This window comes from Ceratotherium simum, chromosome 20, assembly GCF_057802395.1.
Source record: "Ceratotherium simum simum isolate JZ-2026a chromosome 20, ASM5780239v1, whole genome shotgun sequence".
Lineage (NCBI taxonomy): Eukaryota > Metazoa > Chordata > Mammalia > Perissodactyla > Rhinocerotidae > Ceratotherium > Ceratotherium simum.
In genome coordinates this window covers 43,293,119-43,311,150 of record NC_141919.1, presented here as the reverse complement: position 1 = coordinate 43,311,150, position 18,032 = coordinate 43,293,119, and the positions used below count along the sequence as shown (strand labels likewise).

General features: G+C 37.4%; 2 protein-coding genes and 1 long non-coding RNA gene across 4 annotated transcripts in view; 1 reads left to right on the top strand and 2 right to left on the bottom strand.

Annotated features, from left to right (window-relative positions):
• LOC147914443 (uncharacterized) overlaps positions 1 to 18,032 on the bottom strand; it is a 300,164-nt gene that overhangs the window by 121,968 nt on the left and 160,164 nt on the right. The gene's annotated exons all lie outside the window — the stretch shown is intronic.
• LOC147914444 (uncharacterized) lies at positions 1,615 to 14,113 on the bottom strand. The gene is made up of 4 exons (XR_015555465.1): positions 13,787 to 14,113; positions 12,381 to 12,556; positions 6,795 to 6,935; positions 1,615 to 3,023 (listed from the first exon to the last, which is right to left on the bottom strand). It is a non-coding gene; the product is annotated as an uncharacterized LOC147914444 (long non-coding RNA).
• On the top strand, positions 14,452 to 17,076 carry IZUMO3 (IZUMO family member 3). Its single transcript, XM_087444687.1, has 6 exons — positions 14,452 to 14,862; positions 15,000 to 15,074; positions 15,227 to 15,328; positions 16,015 to 16,095; positions 16,523 to 16,613; positions 16,935 to 17,076. Exons 1-6 carry the CDS (start codon positions 14,637 to 14,639, stop codon positions 17,074 to 17,076), a joined length of 717 nt encoding a protein of 238 aa, XP_087300813.1. The 5' UTR covers positions 14,452 to 14,636.

Sequence of the window (18,032 nt, the reverse complement as noted above, 5' to 3'; positions counted from 1 at the left end):
CTTCTGCCAAAAGTGGTGAGATCCTGTTTTGAAGTAGCCTAGCATTTTCTTTAGCCTCAGGTGAGATTGTTAACATTCATTTCAGGCATAACTTCACTTCCTGAAAAAGAGAGAATCAAAATCTGAGAAAAAGTAAAGTTCCCAAATTTCCCAACAATGTAGAATAAACAAGAGTTCAGTTTCTCATATCCCTCACTTTCCATGTAATCACCTTCACTGCAAATCTCTCAATAAAAAGTAATCTACCCCCAAAAAGATTACATTTATTGACCCTGAGCTGTGTTTTTGCTGTTGATATTTGTTTGTTTTTAGTAAAGATATTATCAATTTCTCCCCAAAGAGAAACTGCCTCAGAAAAAAAAAAGAAAATTACAGGGCCTGCCCTGTGGCATAGCGGTTAAGTGCGCGCGCTCTGCTTCGGTGGCCCGGGGTTCGCAGGTTCGGATCCTGGGCGTGGACTAACATACTGCTTGTCAAGCCATGCTGTGGCTGCGTCCCATATAAAATAGAGGAAGATGGGCATGGATGTTTGCTCAGGGCCAATGTTCCTTCAGCAAAAAGAGGAGGATTGGCATCAGATGTTTGCTCAGGGCTAGTCTTCCTCACACATACACAAAAAAGAAGCAAAGAAAATATTAGAAAAAAGAACTTAAAATGGAATCTTCATCTTCAATAAAGAATCTTGTGTTGAAAATACTAGACTTGTTCTGAGCAATATACAGATTTTATTATTTAATGGTGGGTTCGTGCTTTTCATATAAACTCAACAAAGATGGGGAAAAAAGTAAATCTAAGGGTTCCTTTTATTTCCCCCTGCATTCACCATCGTGAAAAGAGATAGGGAAGTCAGATCCTGTGTATCCTTTCCCTTTATCCTGCTCAGCAGGCTAAGTCAGAATGAATGGACATTACCAACCGTATCTGAGTCAACTTCCTAGAAAGTTTCACATGTGATAGCTCATTCAATCCTTACAGTAAGCCTGTGAGGCAGTTGATCAGAGATCATGTCAAAATGGTGGTGTCCATTGATATAATTTATATAAAGGGAGATGGCAGAGCCCTGAAACAGAGTTACGTCCACAAGCAGCCACCCCGACTGCTGTCAGTGGGGAAACATAAATGTATAGTAGAGTGAACAATAAAAGAACATGTTATTTCTAGCTGGACTTTGGCTCCACACTCCAGGATATTCCCTAGGGTGACCTAAACTAATCCCATGTAGGAAGGCATTTTGCCTAGACTAGATGCAGAGAAAGAACAAGCCAGAAGGAAAGCTTCTCTATAATCCTGGATCATAACTGGCTTTATACTCCCCCAGGTATTTGGAGCTGTATCCGGCCCCCTTACCTACATATTTAAAAGGTACAAAAAACGCAGAGAGAGTCAAAGATGTCTGGGCTTCTATCCAAGAAGAATTGGGTGCTTCTCTGGCTCATCTCTCCACCCTCTCAGAAGTAGGAAGAGCCAAAGAGAGGGCAATGACTGTGCCATTTCTAAGAGAGGCTTCTTACCTCCGACAGGGTTAGAAAAGTGATACTCCCGTATGAGCTGAACTTTAACGCTTTCCATTAGCACAAAGGTAAGTAAAATGACTTCAAACTTATTTTAGCTAAATATTTTGAATTGTTTTTATTTTTACTACAAGCAACATATTGCTGAAATGCTGAAATCTAGAAAAGAACATTTATGAATTCACTAGAAGGATATTGGTGTTTTACACATGGCCAAGATACATGAAAAGAAGGAACTTTGGTGGTTTTGCAGTACCCCAGTACCACACAAGGCCCTTCATGGTCGGACTTTCCCACACTCACATTTTAACAGTTTTCTCCAAATGTATGGAATTTCTTGTAGCCCTCCAAATGTTCATTACACGCTTCCAGCCATTGCACTAACCCTTGGCCTTCCCTCCCCTATTTCTTCTGCCTTTCCTAATCCCTATTCCTCTTTCAAGTATCAAGACACAGACTGTCACTTATTCAGAAAGTCTTCTGTGACACTCCACCTTCAATGTCCTCTCTCTTGTCCAGTATCACCATGTGTGTGCCTCTATTATATAATAAATAAACACCGATATCAACAATAATGCAGGCTGACCTATTATATGCCAGGCACTGTGACACATACTTCAATGCATCATTTTATCTAATCTATATAACATCTTTGTGTCTCAGTTACTATTGGTATCCCCACAGATGTTAAATGACTGTCCAAGGTGATAGAACCCTAAGTGATAGAATTTAGACTCCCAGTCCAGTTGTGTCAGACTCCAGAGCTGAGACTGATAACTACTATGCTCTATTCCCATTTATCACTATTTGTGATAATTTTATGTTTATTTTTCTGTCTCTCTCCACTAAATTGTAACCAACTTGAATGCATTAACTATGTCTTTGATATTTGGATTCCCAACAACTTGTACATTACCTTGCCCAATAGGTGGTCATTAAAATGTATGAAATAAAGGAGTAAATGAATAAATAATACTCTATTTCTTGAGATTCCTATTGTTTCAACTATTCTAATACTGATTGCTTGGGGGAAATGGTGAGAACAAAAGAGAAATAACTTAGGGAAAGGCAGCAAAATCCAGTATCAAGATTCATATGTAGAAGATCAGCATTAAGCACTTCCTCTGTGCCATCACTCTGTAATCATTTGTTGGCATACTGGGACACTCAAGCAGCCCAAACATTGATCTTAGGCTCACATAGTCCCCACCCCTGATTCCTTCCCATCTTCACTTCACAACTGTTTAAGGGAAGGGTTGTTGAAGATCCGAAAACATATTATCAGACCTAGTGGGATGCAATGGACTCTACCATACACTGGCTCCAAGCTACTACATGACATAAAACAGGAGCTTACCCAGAGTCTTTTCTGGAGTAGCAGCAGGAAAATATCTCTAGTAAAAGACCATTTTCCAGAAGTTACCATTATGGTACTTTGTGACCATCTTAAAGCCAGTTAATCCAAGATTGGTAGGAAGTCAGATTACCTGAGTGGCCTTTGCATTACACACCCTGGAAATACAGCAAGTGAGGCAAAGCAACCATAAGTATATTCCAACAACCATGCAAGATGTTTCAATCACACCACAAAAATTATACATGAATCACTCAAATAAAAATCGGATGATTTTCTATGTAATTCATAGAATTCACAAAACATAGGCAGAATTGCTGCTGGGCAAATTGTTGGAAAATTTTCCTAACGTTCCTAAGTAGAATTAATTGGAATCACTCACAAGAGTGCCAAAATTTCCCCCACTGTGTGATCTTGGATAAGTTACTTCACTCATTTATGCACACGGGTGTGTCTGCATATATTTACCTTTCTCCCTCACTAGAAAGTGAGCTTCCTGAGGGCTTGGATTTTGGTTTTTTGCTCACTGCTGTATCCTAGTGCTTAGAACAATGACTGGAACACAATAGGCAGTCTATAAATATTTGACAATAGACTGCCTGCCTGTCAGGAAATGTGAAGGTATAAAACAGAAATGAATAGCCACCTAAAAGACAGAAGCTACTGAGAGCCAAAAGGAGTGAAGGCCAGAGTCAGTGTTAAGATTCAGGCCAGAAACAGGATCTATCAACAAAGAAACTGGTAGAAGAAAGCAGGAACTCCTGGAGAAAACATGGAATTAGAGTAATCATATATTCCCATGTAGGGAATCAAGTGGTCTAACATATTTCTGGTCAATAGCATCTTCACATATGCGATGTTTGAATGCGACAGGCATATGTGTGCCTGGTCCCACTGCAGGCTATCTGAAGGGATGAGCAGCTGACCAAATTGACAATGTAAGACCAATATTTGAGTTCTGTCTTTTCAGTATGGACACACTGGTGACTTTACTTTTTTGTAATTTTCAATTTCTAATTGAAATTACAATATGTGGCCCATTTCCTAAGAGAATCGATTTGAGGTTTTTCACACTATCTTGAAAAATCCTCAGGTTTCTTCATTCCACATCCCTCTAAATAACAATTCTATTTCTCTCCCCTCCTTTCAATTAAACTTTGGAAAGAGTTATCTCTTTTTGTTTTTATTTATTTGCCTCCAAATTACTTTTCAATTCACTACATTCTGGCATCTGACCCTATAATTCCATAAAACAATCCTTGCTAAGATCATCCTTGACCTTACATTATGATCCCCATGTAATTAAATTCAACAGCCATCTTTCACATTTTGTCTCATATGACCTTACATTGGACAATAGTAACCATTCCTTTCCTTTTCATGTGCAATTTTTCCTTGATGTACACGATGCAAAGATTTTGGTTTTCTTCCTATCTGTCTGGCTAACTTCCCTCTGTCTCTCTAAAAGGCCCATCTTCCCCTACCTAGCCATTAAATGATAGTGTTCCTCAGAACTAAGTCTTACTTCCTTTTCTGTTTCTACTCTACATTTTCTCAGGAGGCAATCGCATCCACTTCCATTATTTCAATTACCACCTAAATTTATCTCTTGACTCCTAAATTAATCTGCAGTCCAGACCTTTCCTCTAAACTCCAGACCCATATATCTAAAAGCTTACTCAACAACTCTATTTGAAAGTTTAAAAGGACCTAAAATTCAACACATCCAAAATGATTCATAATAATAATAGTAACTTATTAAGCTCTTGTCTTGTGCCACATAATCCTCTGAGTAAATAAGATAATATTAGTATCATAATCCTCCTCATTTCACAGATGAGGAAAATGAGGCACAAAGAATATAAATAAATTGTCCAAGTCCATACAGCTAACAAGTCTCAGACCCAAGAGTTGAATCCAGGCCTCCCTGGTGCGGAGATCAATTGCTTAACCGCTACACTATATTGCTTCCAAATCTTCCTGTCTAAACCTGGTCTTCTTCCAGTATTGTCCATCTCTGTGGACAGTTCTTTTCTGGTAACTTATCATAGGGTACAATGAAAAACGACTTCGTTCTTCCTCCACCACATTTGACTGCCAGTTCACCTACGCTCTGTAGACAAAGTTTTTCCCTTGCTCCTTTGGAAAATCTCCAGCGTACTACTCCACATCTTATTGGCTCACTCAAAACACAAAAAACAATCTAATTTTACGAGTTAAAATACCGAGGCCCATGTAATAGCCATAAAATCCAAAATTCATTCATCTACTTTCATGACGCCCACTTCCACTGGATCCCTGGTCCAATCTAACATTTTCTTTCACCTTGACTATTGTTTAATAGCTTACTGTTTTCCCTCCATATACTCTGGTGACCTTAAAGGTTTTCTAAATCGAAGCCTGGGTGATCTTTTCAAACATAAATCTGATCAGATCTGCTGCTGCTTAAACTATTTCAATGGATACCCTCTACTCTGAGGCCAAAACCAAAATCTTTAACCTGTCCTATAGGGCTTTGTGTAGCCTGGACCTTATCTCTTTCTGCAAGTTCATCACATTACTTTCCGTCTTGATTCAATCAAACTGCTTTCAGTTCCTTTAATTAATTATACTCTTCTTGCTTCAGGGCCTTTGCACACACTTCCTTCTCTCTCTGGAACATGCTCTCGAAATTCTTCACCTTAGTTAACTCCTATTCATCTTTCAGATCTCAGCTCAAATTTATTCCCATCATGAGAAAACTCCCTTCAGCGCCCATGATAAGCCAGGTTCCTGTCTGTTCCTAAAACCAGGTTTTCGTCCTTCAGGGCCTTTATATCAGTTTTAATCGTTGTTTCCTTGTGTAACTAGACTGTGACAGGAGTTTCGTCTATTTCACTAGGTGATATATCCCCCGTACCTTGCTCACAACCTGCGGTATTAAAGAAAGTAAATAAATATGTTAGTCCAGTGAGTAAATTAACTATGATAATATGCTTTTTAAGCTATAAAGCCTATTAGTATGATAATATTCCATTTATAAAAAAAAATCTGTCCTAAAAATGATCCTAGTATTCAATATTTCAGCATTGTATTAATTAGAAAGATCAAAAGACATTATATATTTCCATAAATATATTTAAGAAAGATATGAGTATACAAATTACAGTTTTCATGCTCATAAACTTTGTAAGGATGGACTGATTCTTTTAGGTCATAACATCTTAATAATCCCCACATGGATCAGTCAGTATCATTCTTCCATGACCTCAGACCACACCATCTGTCCCACAAACCTGGACCTGGGAAGATGGAGTGGTTTACTTTAAATGGATTAGTGCAAAATTGATTTCCATAATGTGAAAAATCACTGGTTAGTGTTAAATCATATCACATTCTATAGAATATTTTAATAATGTTGCTTCACTCTGTAGAGAGGTAATGAGATGACAGTATAAGACAGTGGAAAGAACACAGGGCCAGCGACCAGACAGATCTGAATTTAAATCTTGCCTCTGCCATGGACCAACTCTACAGCCATGAGAAAGCATCTTAACATTCATAAGTGTAACATTTTATCTCCAAAAATGCAAATTATAAATACTTTCTTCACAGAATTGTAAAGATGATTAATTGAGATATAAGACCAAATGTTATAACTGAGTTTTCCAGCAACCAAGAAATTATACATAGATTTATTTATCCTGAATTAACCAATGGTTAGATGTGAGCTTGGTTTTATCTCAACTCCTCGGTTTTCCCCATACTGGTAAGTTTCCACTTACACATGCAGCAATAAACCTTTATTTTCCATTTAACAATTCCAAAGAGCTTTCGGTCATATTTTGCCAGTGGTTTCTTTTCTTTAAAGATTTTACATTTCTGTCTCTCTGCCATATACTACCAATTGTTAACGCAAATTACAAGTAGTTTATATACAATATTCTCACCAAAAAGAATAGGAATCCAGTATGTTAGTACTTGTTCAAGCAGTGGTGGACAGCCTCACTCACTTGGAATTCAAAATTTAAATAAGTCAGGTGGCGTCTGTGAGGTAAATTTGTCCTCCTTTCTCCGAGGAGTTTTGTAGCCTGAAATGAAGAAACTATTTGAAAACTACATTTCAAGGCTTTAAATACATAAAGTAAAGTATGTATCTATAGGTCAGTTATTCCCATGTCAATGTAACTTTCATGTATGTCTTATTATGACCTTGCATAAAATCAGCAGTTTCCAAACAGTAATTATCTCCCAAAGAAGAGTTATCATCCCATTTAGAAGAAAATCACTTTTTCAATTCAGACTTGCTTATCAATTTTCACTTGATGGAGTTAACTTTTTTTTTCTTTTTTCAAACTGACTTCAAATCAGAAGCAAGATTCTTTGTCAAAATGAGTATTTACAAAGGGACTCATTTCTCTGTGTAACTCGCATTTATGATAACCCAAAAGCTAAAGGTCGTGCAAGGAGTAAGGATAGACTTAAAATATGGGAGCAAATTGAAGCTAAAAATAGTCCTCTTCACGCCCTAGGATCACCTCTCTGTTCCTTCAGAAAACTTAGTATTCTGCACACAATTAATGCTAAATAAATATTTCATGAAGAAGAAAGTGGGTGAGGAAGAAGAGGATGCTATAAATTAAATGCCAGAATAATTTCTGCCATACTGCATTAGGCTGGATTTGCTTAGTTTGTCTTATGAGTCTACTTATTTCTCCCAAAAGCCTATAGCCAAGAATTGTGATAAATATCTCATTTTAATGGCGTCTGATACTGCAGCTCTGTTACTTCTTTATGAATATCTAGTGGAATAATGGAGTTGGATAGAGCTTTACAAAGTTTATTCAATATATTTTGACAATCACTAATCATTTAGTCTTTGTCAAACCTCATTTGGGAAATTTAACTTTAAGATGAGGATATTTGGGTCTAGGACTAAGCTATAGATAAGGATTTAGATGTCAAAGTCACAGGAGTAGTGGAGATTAAGTCGAGTTAGAATAGAATCGTTATAACAGAGGAGAGCCCTGCAGAACACTTATAATTAAAGGGTCAAGAAAGAAATTGTGTTCTGTAAAGGAAAATAAAACGAGCTGGTCAGACAGGAATGGAGGAGATGAGTAAAAAAAATTGAGAAAAAAGTGAATGTGGCAAAAAGATGTGGAGTGAGAAGATCCATAGGATTTTGTAGTGAGGACATGATAAACACATCACTCCTCGAGCTACATTTTATAAAGTACTTTTATATGCAGTGTTTAGTTTAATTCTCAGAACACAACACTACAAGATCAGCATGACAGTAGATTAGGACAATTTTTACAAATGAAGAAAACTAAGACGTAGAGAGATCCAGTGATTTGTGAAAGATCTTACAGCTACTAAATGAGAAAGCTAGGAAAAACATTTTATTTGTCATAACAATAGCATTAACAACATTAAATGAAAGTTTACACTTAATAAGTATCAAGTACTGTTTTTAGCTCGTTATCATCTCAATTAATCCTCACAATGACCTTATGAGCTATGTTTTATTATTCCCATGTCACAGATGCAAAACTTTTGGCCACTAAGGGTTAACTAACTCGCTCAAGGTCACACAGCTAGTGCTTTAAAGCCTATTTTGATAGGACAATTCTGATTTTCCAAATTCCCCTGTTTCTCTGAGTCATCTGTCTGATGCTGTGAGATAGAATTACTTGATTATTACATCCTAACAAAACTCCCTACTTATCTCACACATTAAAGATCACGAGAGTCTGGCCATGTGCTGGGATTTTCCTCCACCATAACAATATTTTCCAAGTACCAATCCAGGTTAGAGAACAAGCTTCTAATTCGTGTTAAGCACTGTCATCAAATATTGTTTATAACTCAACTTGGACTTGTGTGAGAATTAGTTCAACCATTTCAGTGTTGCCCCCTGGTTCATATTCTGCATCATCTAAACAAAACTAAAAATACTTTTCACCTTAGTTTTCATACCTCCTGAATACATTTATCCTTTTGATGGGACTAAGATTAAATATGCATCAAGATATTTAGTTGATGTGATCTAATTCAGCTAAGTATGGACATTGGAGCTGGACCCAAACTTTTGCCCTCACGGGACACAACCTTTGACAAAGTAATTTTTCTTTTGGAGGTTCAATTTCTTTACTTAATAAATGGAGAATGTCAGACCTTTGTCCATGAGGTTGCCAGGAAAATGAAATGGCATTGTACTTCTAAAAGTGTCTGACCTATATCAGGACTTCATTAAATACTTGAGGTCTAATTCCCTTGCTAATATTATCAATAAATTCACAAGAAAATAATTTCGTACAAAAATTAGCTTTAGAAAGTGCACCAATGTTTCTCTATTAATAATTATTTGTTTTAGAGAATTAATTAGTTATTTTAAATTAATTATTTGTTATATCATAGTTTAAGTATAGTTTCTTTACTTTTGACTTTTAATAAATTAATAAAAGTACGATATAAGTTATTTATTCATTGTCGAGACTCACGAAATATTTTCTTTTAGCTTCGGTAGAATCATGTGACTCCGTTACTTCCTGGGCATACTATAATAGAAGTTTTAAGTTGACCACGCTGTTATTTTGGATTTTTCTTTCCCTTTAGTCTCAGCTCTTAAGCTCACTGCCTAGATGGCTAGTAACTAGGACAGAATCACAGATGTGGCTTTGCAAATTTTCCTGGAGTAGATTTGATAATTGAAATCCGTACTTAGGTCAATACCACATTTTGTTTAATTACTTAACCTTCAACTCTGTAGGCAACACATGTCTTCAACAATTAACCTGTCTTTTCTAAATTGTCAACTCCCTGAGCCCAACAGATGTACCTTGAGAAGAAGAGTTACATATTCAAATTTAGCAGTCCCTCTCTTAAGATTCCCAGTGCGCATATTACCTTTTTCTGAAACCTCAGTTAGCATCTAAGGACATACTTTGAGTGATGCTAATTTAGAATGTTCTTTCAAAAAATAATGTACCTTGACCATGAAACTTTCATTATTGTGTGGAAATGTTATACTCTCGCATAACTGAAAACTCCTCCAGGAGTAGGGCAGATTTCCAGTAAAGCTTGATCTAGTAGTTCGCATGATATCACCAAGACCCAGTTTCTCTAGGCTCTCCACTGGCCTTATGCTGTCTCTACACTATGGACTCTCTGCAGTTACTTCTTCCAAAAAAAAGAAGGAAGAGAAGAAAAAAAAAGCCTTCATTTGTAGCATTTGTGATTTCTATGGTGTAAATACTCCCAACATGGCCTAAAATATGATGTCACTGAATGCAGAGTGGTCTGTGCAATCAGCTCTCATGAAGCAGTTAAGGGTCAGCTCCAACTCACTCTGGCAATTGTAGCTCAGTGTTCATATTTTCACATCACCAAGTCTTGGGGGCCAGTCAGAGTTTCTTCTGGTAGCTCTTGAGGAAAGAGGAGGAAATGTCTTTCCCCTAAAACATTCCACTAATATTTGCCAGTTATCTCATGAACTCTGATCGGTTTACACATACCAATCCTTGATGCAATTTCTAGGGAAATCAGATAGACCAATTGGCTTAAGCTAGTCCGGGGCTCACTCTTTGATCTGTGATCATGCCACCCAAATATTTGTCCATTTGGATAGAGCAGAGTGAAGTCCTCGTTCAGAAACAAAGGGACTGCTAATTTAAAAAAAGGGAAGGAAGGAAGGACAGAAGGAAGAAAGAAAGGACAGAAGGAAGGAAGGAAGGGATCAAATAACTGCCGCTAGAGCATAAAAAACACTATTTAGATTAAAATATCAGCACTATACTTTATTGCAAGCTCTATGAAGACAGAGGCATTTCTGTCCCCATCGTCTTTTTATTGATACTACTGATAAATGTACAATAAATAGTTATTGAATGAAAGTTAAAACTCAAATATTTTTGATCGGATGAATGAAAAAGTCAAAATTTTTACACAAATAACTTAGTTAGTGGCTTCTCATTATTAAAATTCTCCTTAGATCTTGATACTTGGACCAGTATCAGCCTTAATAGTTTTGTAAACGATCCTGCTACTTAAAGTAGTTAACACCCCCAAAATGATCCACAGCCATTAGATTAAATTCTAGCCTATGACGGGTTATGCTGAGGTACTAGTATATTTTTCTGGGTTTTACTATGAGAATTGGACTATTATCATGTAGCAAACAATGCTACTGTCATAAAAGAACCTGTTTTAGGATGTTAATAGGCGTTTCACTCACTGCACCATCTAACTAATGGAGCATGCAAGATTGTACAGTGCTCAGCCATACATGATGTCAGGGGAAACAAAGATCAACCACTTAAAAGATCCATCTGTGTTCATTCACAGGTACTGCTTCAACGTCAGCAGGTCACTATTGATTAATTTAAGGGCTTTTTCTATCTTTTGGGGGAGATTTGAAATAATTTATAAGTAGCAAACAGACAAGCATCTTCTGTTTATTTCCTTTCCATATAGCATCTTTGCAAATGTTAAAATAGCTACTCAATTGTTTTCTCCCTAGAGTCCTGTGTATTTTGTGGACTATGTGGAGATTAATAGCAGACTACAATAATCTGTTGTCCTTTGTGGAAAAAACTATGCTGCTGTTTCTGGAAAGAAATAATTGGTACGTAGCTTATAGAGCCAATGTCTGAATTTAATAGAGCATAAAGGGGTGGTATTTCTCGTGAAGGAAGCATATTATCCGTTTAAACAGCTTTCAGTCTTGCACATAAATTAGGCCTTCGACAAGCTTTGGAAAAACGGAAACCACACAGTAATAAATTAACATGCTTGCATATTCCTAACAAAAAAACCATCTCTTTTGAAAAGAAGAGAAAGCTCCAGTGTCTCTGCTACATTTGGAAATCTGAAATTAATTATTGACTTTTCCATATTGTTTGCAGCCACTTTGTTTGCCCATTTATCGTAAAATGTATATATGGTAATTGTTTTACGGGAGCTCATAAAACTCAGACTGCAAATGAGATAATGTATGACCAATTTATCGCATATGCCCTTCAGACATAGAGCTAAACCTGGCACAAATGAAAAGTGGTCAATGCACACTTTGTCAAGGTCCTTTCTTACGGCACCAGGGGAAGAAAATGAAATGGTAAAATTCTCAAATAGCTGCAATTGAAAAACATTTTATATTTTTCTCTAAAATATTCCCTTTACCACTTAAAAAACCAATTTAGGGTGGTTTCTAGAATTCATCTTGGTATGTTTATGCTAAAAATGACAATAATTTTTGAATATGGAACTTGACAAACTCTTTTCCCATCTAATATATCTAATACCACAATTTCTATTCTTTGAAAAAAATTGAACATATATCAGTTGTTAAACTTGCAGTAAATTTAAGGAAAAATGAATATGAAACATACTTTTCAAGTTATCATTCTCTGTATATTACAACAGCTGGGTCAACTAGGAGGAACCTCATTCAATTAAGCCCCAGCCCCCAGGCAAGACTGCCCAACACTCACAGAGGTGACCACTAATGTCCTTCAGAAATGGAGATTCCATACCTTATTTAGCTGCTTATTCCAGTAGTTAAAGTCAGTAATTCATTCCACCAAGATCTTCTTTCCTCCACTGAATTGAAACCTTCCTGCCTCACAGTTGACCCATTCAGCTTCCTCTTATGTCATTAGGTAGCAAATAGGTAGATAGTAAATTTTGTTGAGACCTTTTTTTAGAACCTCTTGAAAGATATAACAGAATTTGGTTAGCTTCCCAATGAACTGATCGATAACCTAATACAGCTGTAATGCTGAAAAGAGATTGTACTTAAGTAGGAAATATTTACTTAATATACTAAAAAAAATCAGGAGGAAACTCAAACATTTCAAGACAAGATGACAAATAGAACTCTGCAAATAGACAAAGATACAAATGTAAAATTTTATATTAGTGAAAGGTAGTATAACGCAAAGGATTACCAACAATAAGAACTAGTTGTTAAAGGGTGGTGACTGTGAAGTTCAAATTCACCTAAGAGTTTCTCCCTTGACTCTATACTTTGAAGACAAATCTGATCCTACAAGAACCAGAATTAGAACTGAATGTAGTGCCATATATTTAGGCCACAATGCCTCACCCACTAAGTGTCAGTTTTTCAGAAATATGACAATTCATTAGGCACAGGAACAGTGTGCCTTTTATTTTATTTTATTTTATTTTTGGCTAATAATGGATGAGAGAGAGCTTAGTGGTTAAAAGAAAATAAGTAAGGAAGCAGTCAAAACGGGGTTAAGAATGCAAGCTCTACCACCTGGAAACTCTGTGGTCTGGTGCAAAATACCTAACTACCCAGTCTGTTCTTTCATCTCTAAATGGGAATAATAATACCAACCTCTTAGTGTAAGAATTTTATAAGATCCTGCATGTAAGGACTATAAAACACTATTTGACACAGACTACATGTTCAGTGATGTTACTTGTTTTTGTTGTTGGCTGTTGTGTTCTCGTAGTTGTTTTTATTGTTATATTTTAATTTCCTTTGAAGGGAGCAAAGGAGTAACACCATGTTTGTCTGGGATTTATTTAAGGTAAACTAGATTAACATCTGTGCCTTTTTATACACAATATCAAAGAAAATTGAGGTCATGAGGACTTGCGATAATCTATTTGAACTGTTTAGTGCATGTCCGGCACATGGTAGGCATGTAATGAGTGATAGCTCTTTTTACTTCCCTCACAATCTTCCACTCCATGACTCTCCCATATCTAGGGTCTAAATTCTACCACCCACCTTGTAGTATCCTAGAATTTCCTGCTTTCCAGGAGGCCAGAGCCATACTAGCAATATATTAGAAAAGAAGTAACTGGTGCTCTGAAAAGGCTGCAAAGCAGCCTTAATTTCTTCAAATAACAAAGATCATTCTTATTCCAAGAACCTTAAACTGAAGGAAAAACATGTTTATTTGGTCACCTCCGTGTAGGCGGTCTGAGAGGGCAGCGCATGGTAACTGCGGTTATTTTCTTATATGTCACACAGTTCATCATCAGTGCTTTCAAGATATGCCTGCTAAAGGACCCTGGTGTTATTGGAGTCTCACTCATCAGCATACATTCCTCATCTACTGCTTCTAGACTCCTTGCTCCAGACTCTCTGTAAGAAGAATGATATAAAAAGGTTATATACCATGGCTGGAGAAATCATCCTCAGAGAAAGGTAGCCTAAATTTCTGAGAAATTATCATTTATATCAAAATTATCAATGATATCAATTATATATAGACATCAATTGCTAATTTTCAATAATACTGCTACCATCAGGGACTGGGACCCCAAGTGACTCGGTATTCCAGGCTTATCTTACCTCCTCCAGAGAAGCAGAGTTTTGGTTAACCAGTTTTTAAGGTCCTATGAGAGCCCTTCCTTGAGATACTGTTGCAAGGGTCAGGAGAGGTGTGAGAATTTACTAAGGACACAAGAAAGGGAGAGCGCTAAACAAACACTTTTCCTGAGATATCTCCCTGTATGGAACTCTGTGTGAGCTCAAGACTTCTCTCTCTCTCTCAGTGTTCTACATTCAGAACTCAGGTATCTGCTCCCCAGCTGGCAGTTCTCTCTCTCTGGAATGAAGGATAAAAGTCAAGGAACAACTGAAGATCCTTAGGGAAATGAGAATGCCTGGAAGCGGGATGGAAACGGAGGGAAAGCTGGAGTCAGACTTTCCAGGAAAAGGCTCTTATTCCTGGATTTTTGAAGGAAAGGGAACTAGGTGAACTAGTTGCCAGGACAACCTGCTGTTGGTGGGGGGCGGTTGGGGCAAGGAAATGGGAGAACTGTGGTTGCTCCTGCTCCTGCCCCTGACCGCCTTCCACGGGGTCAAAGGCTGTTTAGAATGTGACCCCAAATTCATAGAGGATATTAGCTCCTTGCTGGCAAATCTGCTACCCTCAGAAGTCCCTGGCCGAACTCATCTGCTTGAACGGCAGATTAAGGAGATGACCCGTTTAAGTTTCAAGGTCTCCCACAGGGACAAGATGCTTCGGGTGTTGGGTGAGGGAAGCTCGAGTCCCTGAGCGTTTGGGGGGCTAAAGGGACAAGGGAGGCGGGGAAGAGAGGACGTGGGTCCACATAATTTCCTCCACAGATGTAATTATTCTCCCACATGGACCTTTATCTCTTCTCTCTAGCTGTTCAAAAGGTTGTCAAGTTGAGAACATGGCTGAAGGATGAACTTTATAAACTGGGCAATGAAACATGGAAAGGTGAGGTACTACTTCACTGTTAAAAGATTGTATTGTGCAAGCCAGTATGAGGAAAGTTCGCTGGGGAAAACAAGGCGAAACATTTAGGATTAAATTCTGAAGAGAAGGGCCACCCCTATTTTCTGATGTCCCTTCCACTCCCTCCCTCCTAGGTGCCTTTATCCTTCAAGGGAAGCTTCTCGATGTCCGCCAAAACCTGGAATCCACACTGAAAGAAATATTAAAGAACTTCTCTGAAGTTGGTAATAAAAGATGTCTATCTAACAACACTGAAATTATGTGAAAGGGATAGGAAATGAGGAGTGAGAGGAGGAATGTGGTTTCATATTAGAGTGATTTAGAATGGGTGGAGAGATGCTGGAACTTAATGGGTAACCAGATAAAGACTACTTGGGTATAAATATGGTAAACTCTAAGTTGATTCTAAACTCATTAGAACTTTCTGACTCTCTTTTAGCTTGTTCTGAAGATTGTGGTAAGTACAGTACATGTGACGCCTTGAGGTTTAAGCCCATATTTTCCCATCTCCTTTGCTCTACATGGCCCTATCTCTCCCACCTGTTACACTGAGAACGCAACTCCTACAGTTGTGGTTACAAGAGAGAACATCAATGATATCCGATAACGAAATCTAGTTTATGAAATCTCAGACACTCCATAGATTTTGGAGGTTCTCAGAAGCCTTCTAAAGTATAGTTTACAACCCATAACACCAACATAAGCTGAGGCATCATTTTTTCCACTTTTTCCCTGAGATCTGACTTATATTGTAGAAGGTTTTGACCCATCAAGAAACTTGATTGCTAGGGAAAGAAGGAATTCATGGCAATGTAACCTTAAGAGTCCTGGAAATCCCTTAGATCTAATCCATACTTGATGTCTGAGCTAAGGAAACTCCATGCCATGGCTCTCTTGAAATTGCCTTTCTTCTCTTTATCAGTCGTAACTGAAGGTCCTATTCTGGATTGTTGGACCTGTCTTCGCCTCACCACCCGGTGCTTCAGAGGAGAGTATTGTGGAGGTAACAAAGACTGTGGTGTGGCATTTTGAGGGGCCAGGGATCAAGGTACTGAGTCATTCATTGATTTATTCAACAAATATTTGTTGAGCACCTTCTATGCACGTCATGCTAATGTTACAAATAAGAGCTAAAAGAGCTGGGCAAAATTTGTACCAGTATGAATTACTGGACACTGGACCAATTGAAGGGCTGAGAAATGAAAAGCCTGGACTAAAGGTGGAGAAATAGGCTAGGGGCAGTAAGAGTGAAAGTTTTGTAGAGCCTTGGGATCTAAGAGTGATAAAGATCAGAATAAATAGAGAACAGTGGTGGAGTGGTGAACAGAGCAAACTGAGGTGAAAGAGAGTCTTCTATTGTGGATAAAATTCTCAAATTACTATTTTTATTCTTCAAAATTCACTTTCTTTGTCCCCCTTTCTCCTTCCAGAAGAGGATTCAACGAAAGCCGAGAATCGAGAAATTGCACTATTTCTGATATTGCTAGCAGAAGCTGTAATATTGGGAAGTGCTTTGTTACTGTGAGTTTTCCTCCCTCCAAACAAACACTGGGTCAAGCGTTCCTTTGGCAAAGAGATTGCCCAAGCTTCCCCCTCCTTCCAATGGAAATAAGGTGGAAGAAGTCATTTCAAAATTGGGGATCTAATACTGACAGGAATGAAATGGATGGAAGTTTGATGGAATATAAGCTGGAACATAGGAAATAGAGGAGGTACAATGAAGTATGAGGAAAATTTTAGAGCCATATCCAGAAAAGGAAGAAAGAAAAACAAGTGTATAATTATTTTCAAGTGTTGGGCTACTAATATTGAAGTTGGAATTATCTTGTTTCTCTACTCTAGATTCTATATTTGTGTCTCTCATCAGAGGAAAATGAAGGCAATACGAAGGTCATTAAAGAAATATTTGGAGAAGAAACTTGAAGAATTAATGGGGATGATAGATGAGAAGGAGGAGAAGGAAGATTTTGGAATCAGAAAATAAATACATAGACACAGACAGGAGGTCTTTCATAATTCTCTAAAGTGTTGACTCAGAGTAGAAAACCGGAAATTAAACTCTTTTGTGGTCATAAAGTCATAGTATTTTAAAACTGAAACAGAACTTTCTGTAGTAAAAATCCTTATTGATATCCTGAAGCAATGGAAGCAATGAGAGGGCATATGATTCACCACAAGTTGTACGGAAAGTAATGCTGGTGTGTTGCAATGCACATAAAAGATGATACGCTGCATGATAATAAAGAATGCATGGTTGGTAATTCTCATTGACGGATGTAATAAGGATAACTTTTATATTTCCAAGGCTGATTTTTAGTTCTATCTTTTCATTTAGTTACTGTTTCCATATTTATCATTAGGTTCAGTGTGGACAATTTTTCTTTGATATTATATAATATTTAATCTTCATCATGATATAGCACACTCACACACACACAAATTGCAGAATATTAGTCCTCAGTAGTTGAGGTTTGTCCCATTTTTCCCTAAATCTATGCTCCGTGGCTGAATTGGATATTGATTTCTGATTCTTCTATTGTTTCTATTGAATACTTTTTATGTTAGTGCTTTACATCTACTAATTGAATTCTCACAATAATATTGTGAGTAATATTGTTGTTATTTCCATGTTAGCGATGAGAAAACACGAAAATATCTAACTCAAGGTCACACAGCTACAAATCTAGGCTATGACAAACTCCTCTGGGGACTGACCTGTGCTTATCCAAACCATTTGATTGGAAGTGACCTCTATAGAAGTATAGCTATGATAGATAGATTAGTGGAGAGATAAATGTGGTTTTATTGTCTTAACATATTCTTGATTACAGACAGTAGTGACAAAGCCTGGAGTAAAACTGAGGCCTAGCTAACTCTAAAATACATGAACTTTCCATTCTATTTGGTTTCCTTTCACTCTGGAAGCTTATTTCAAAAAAA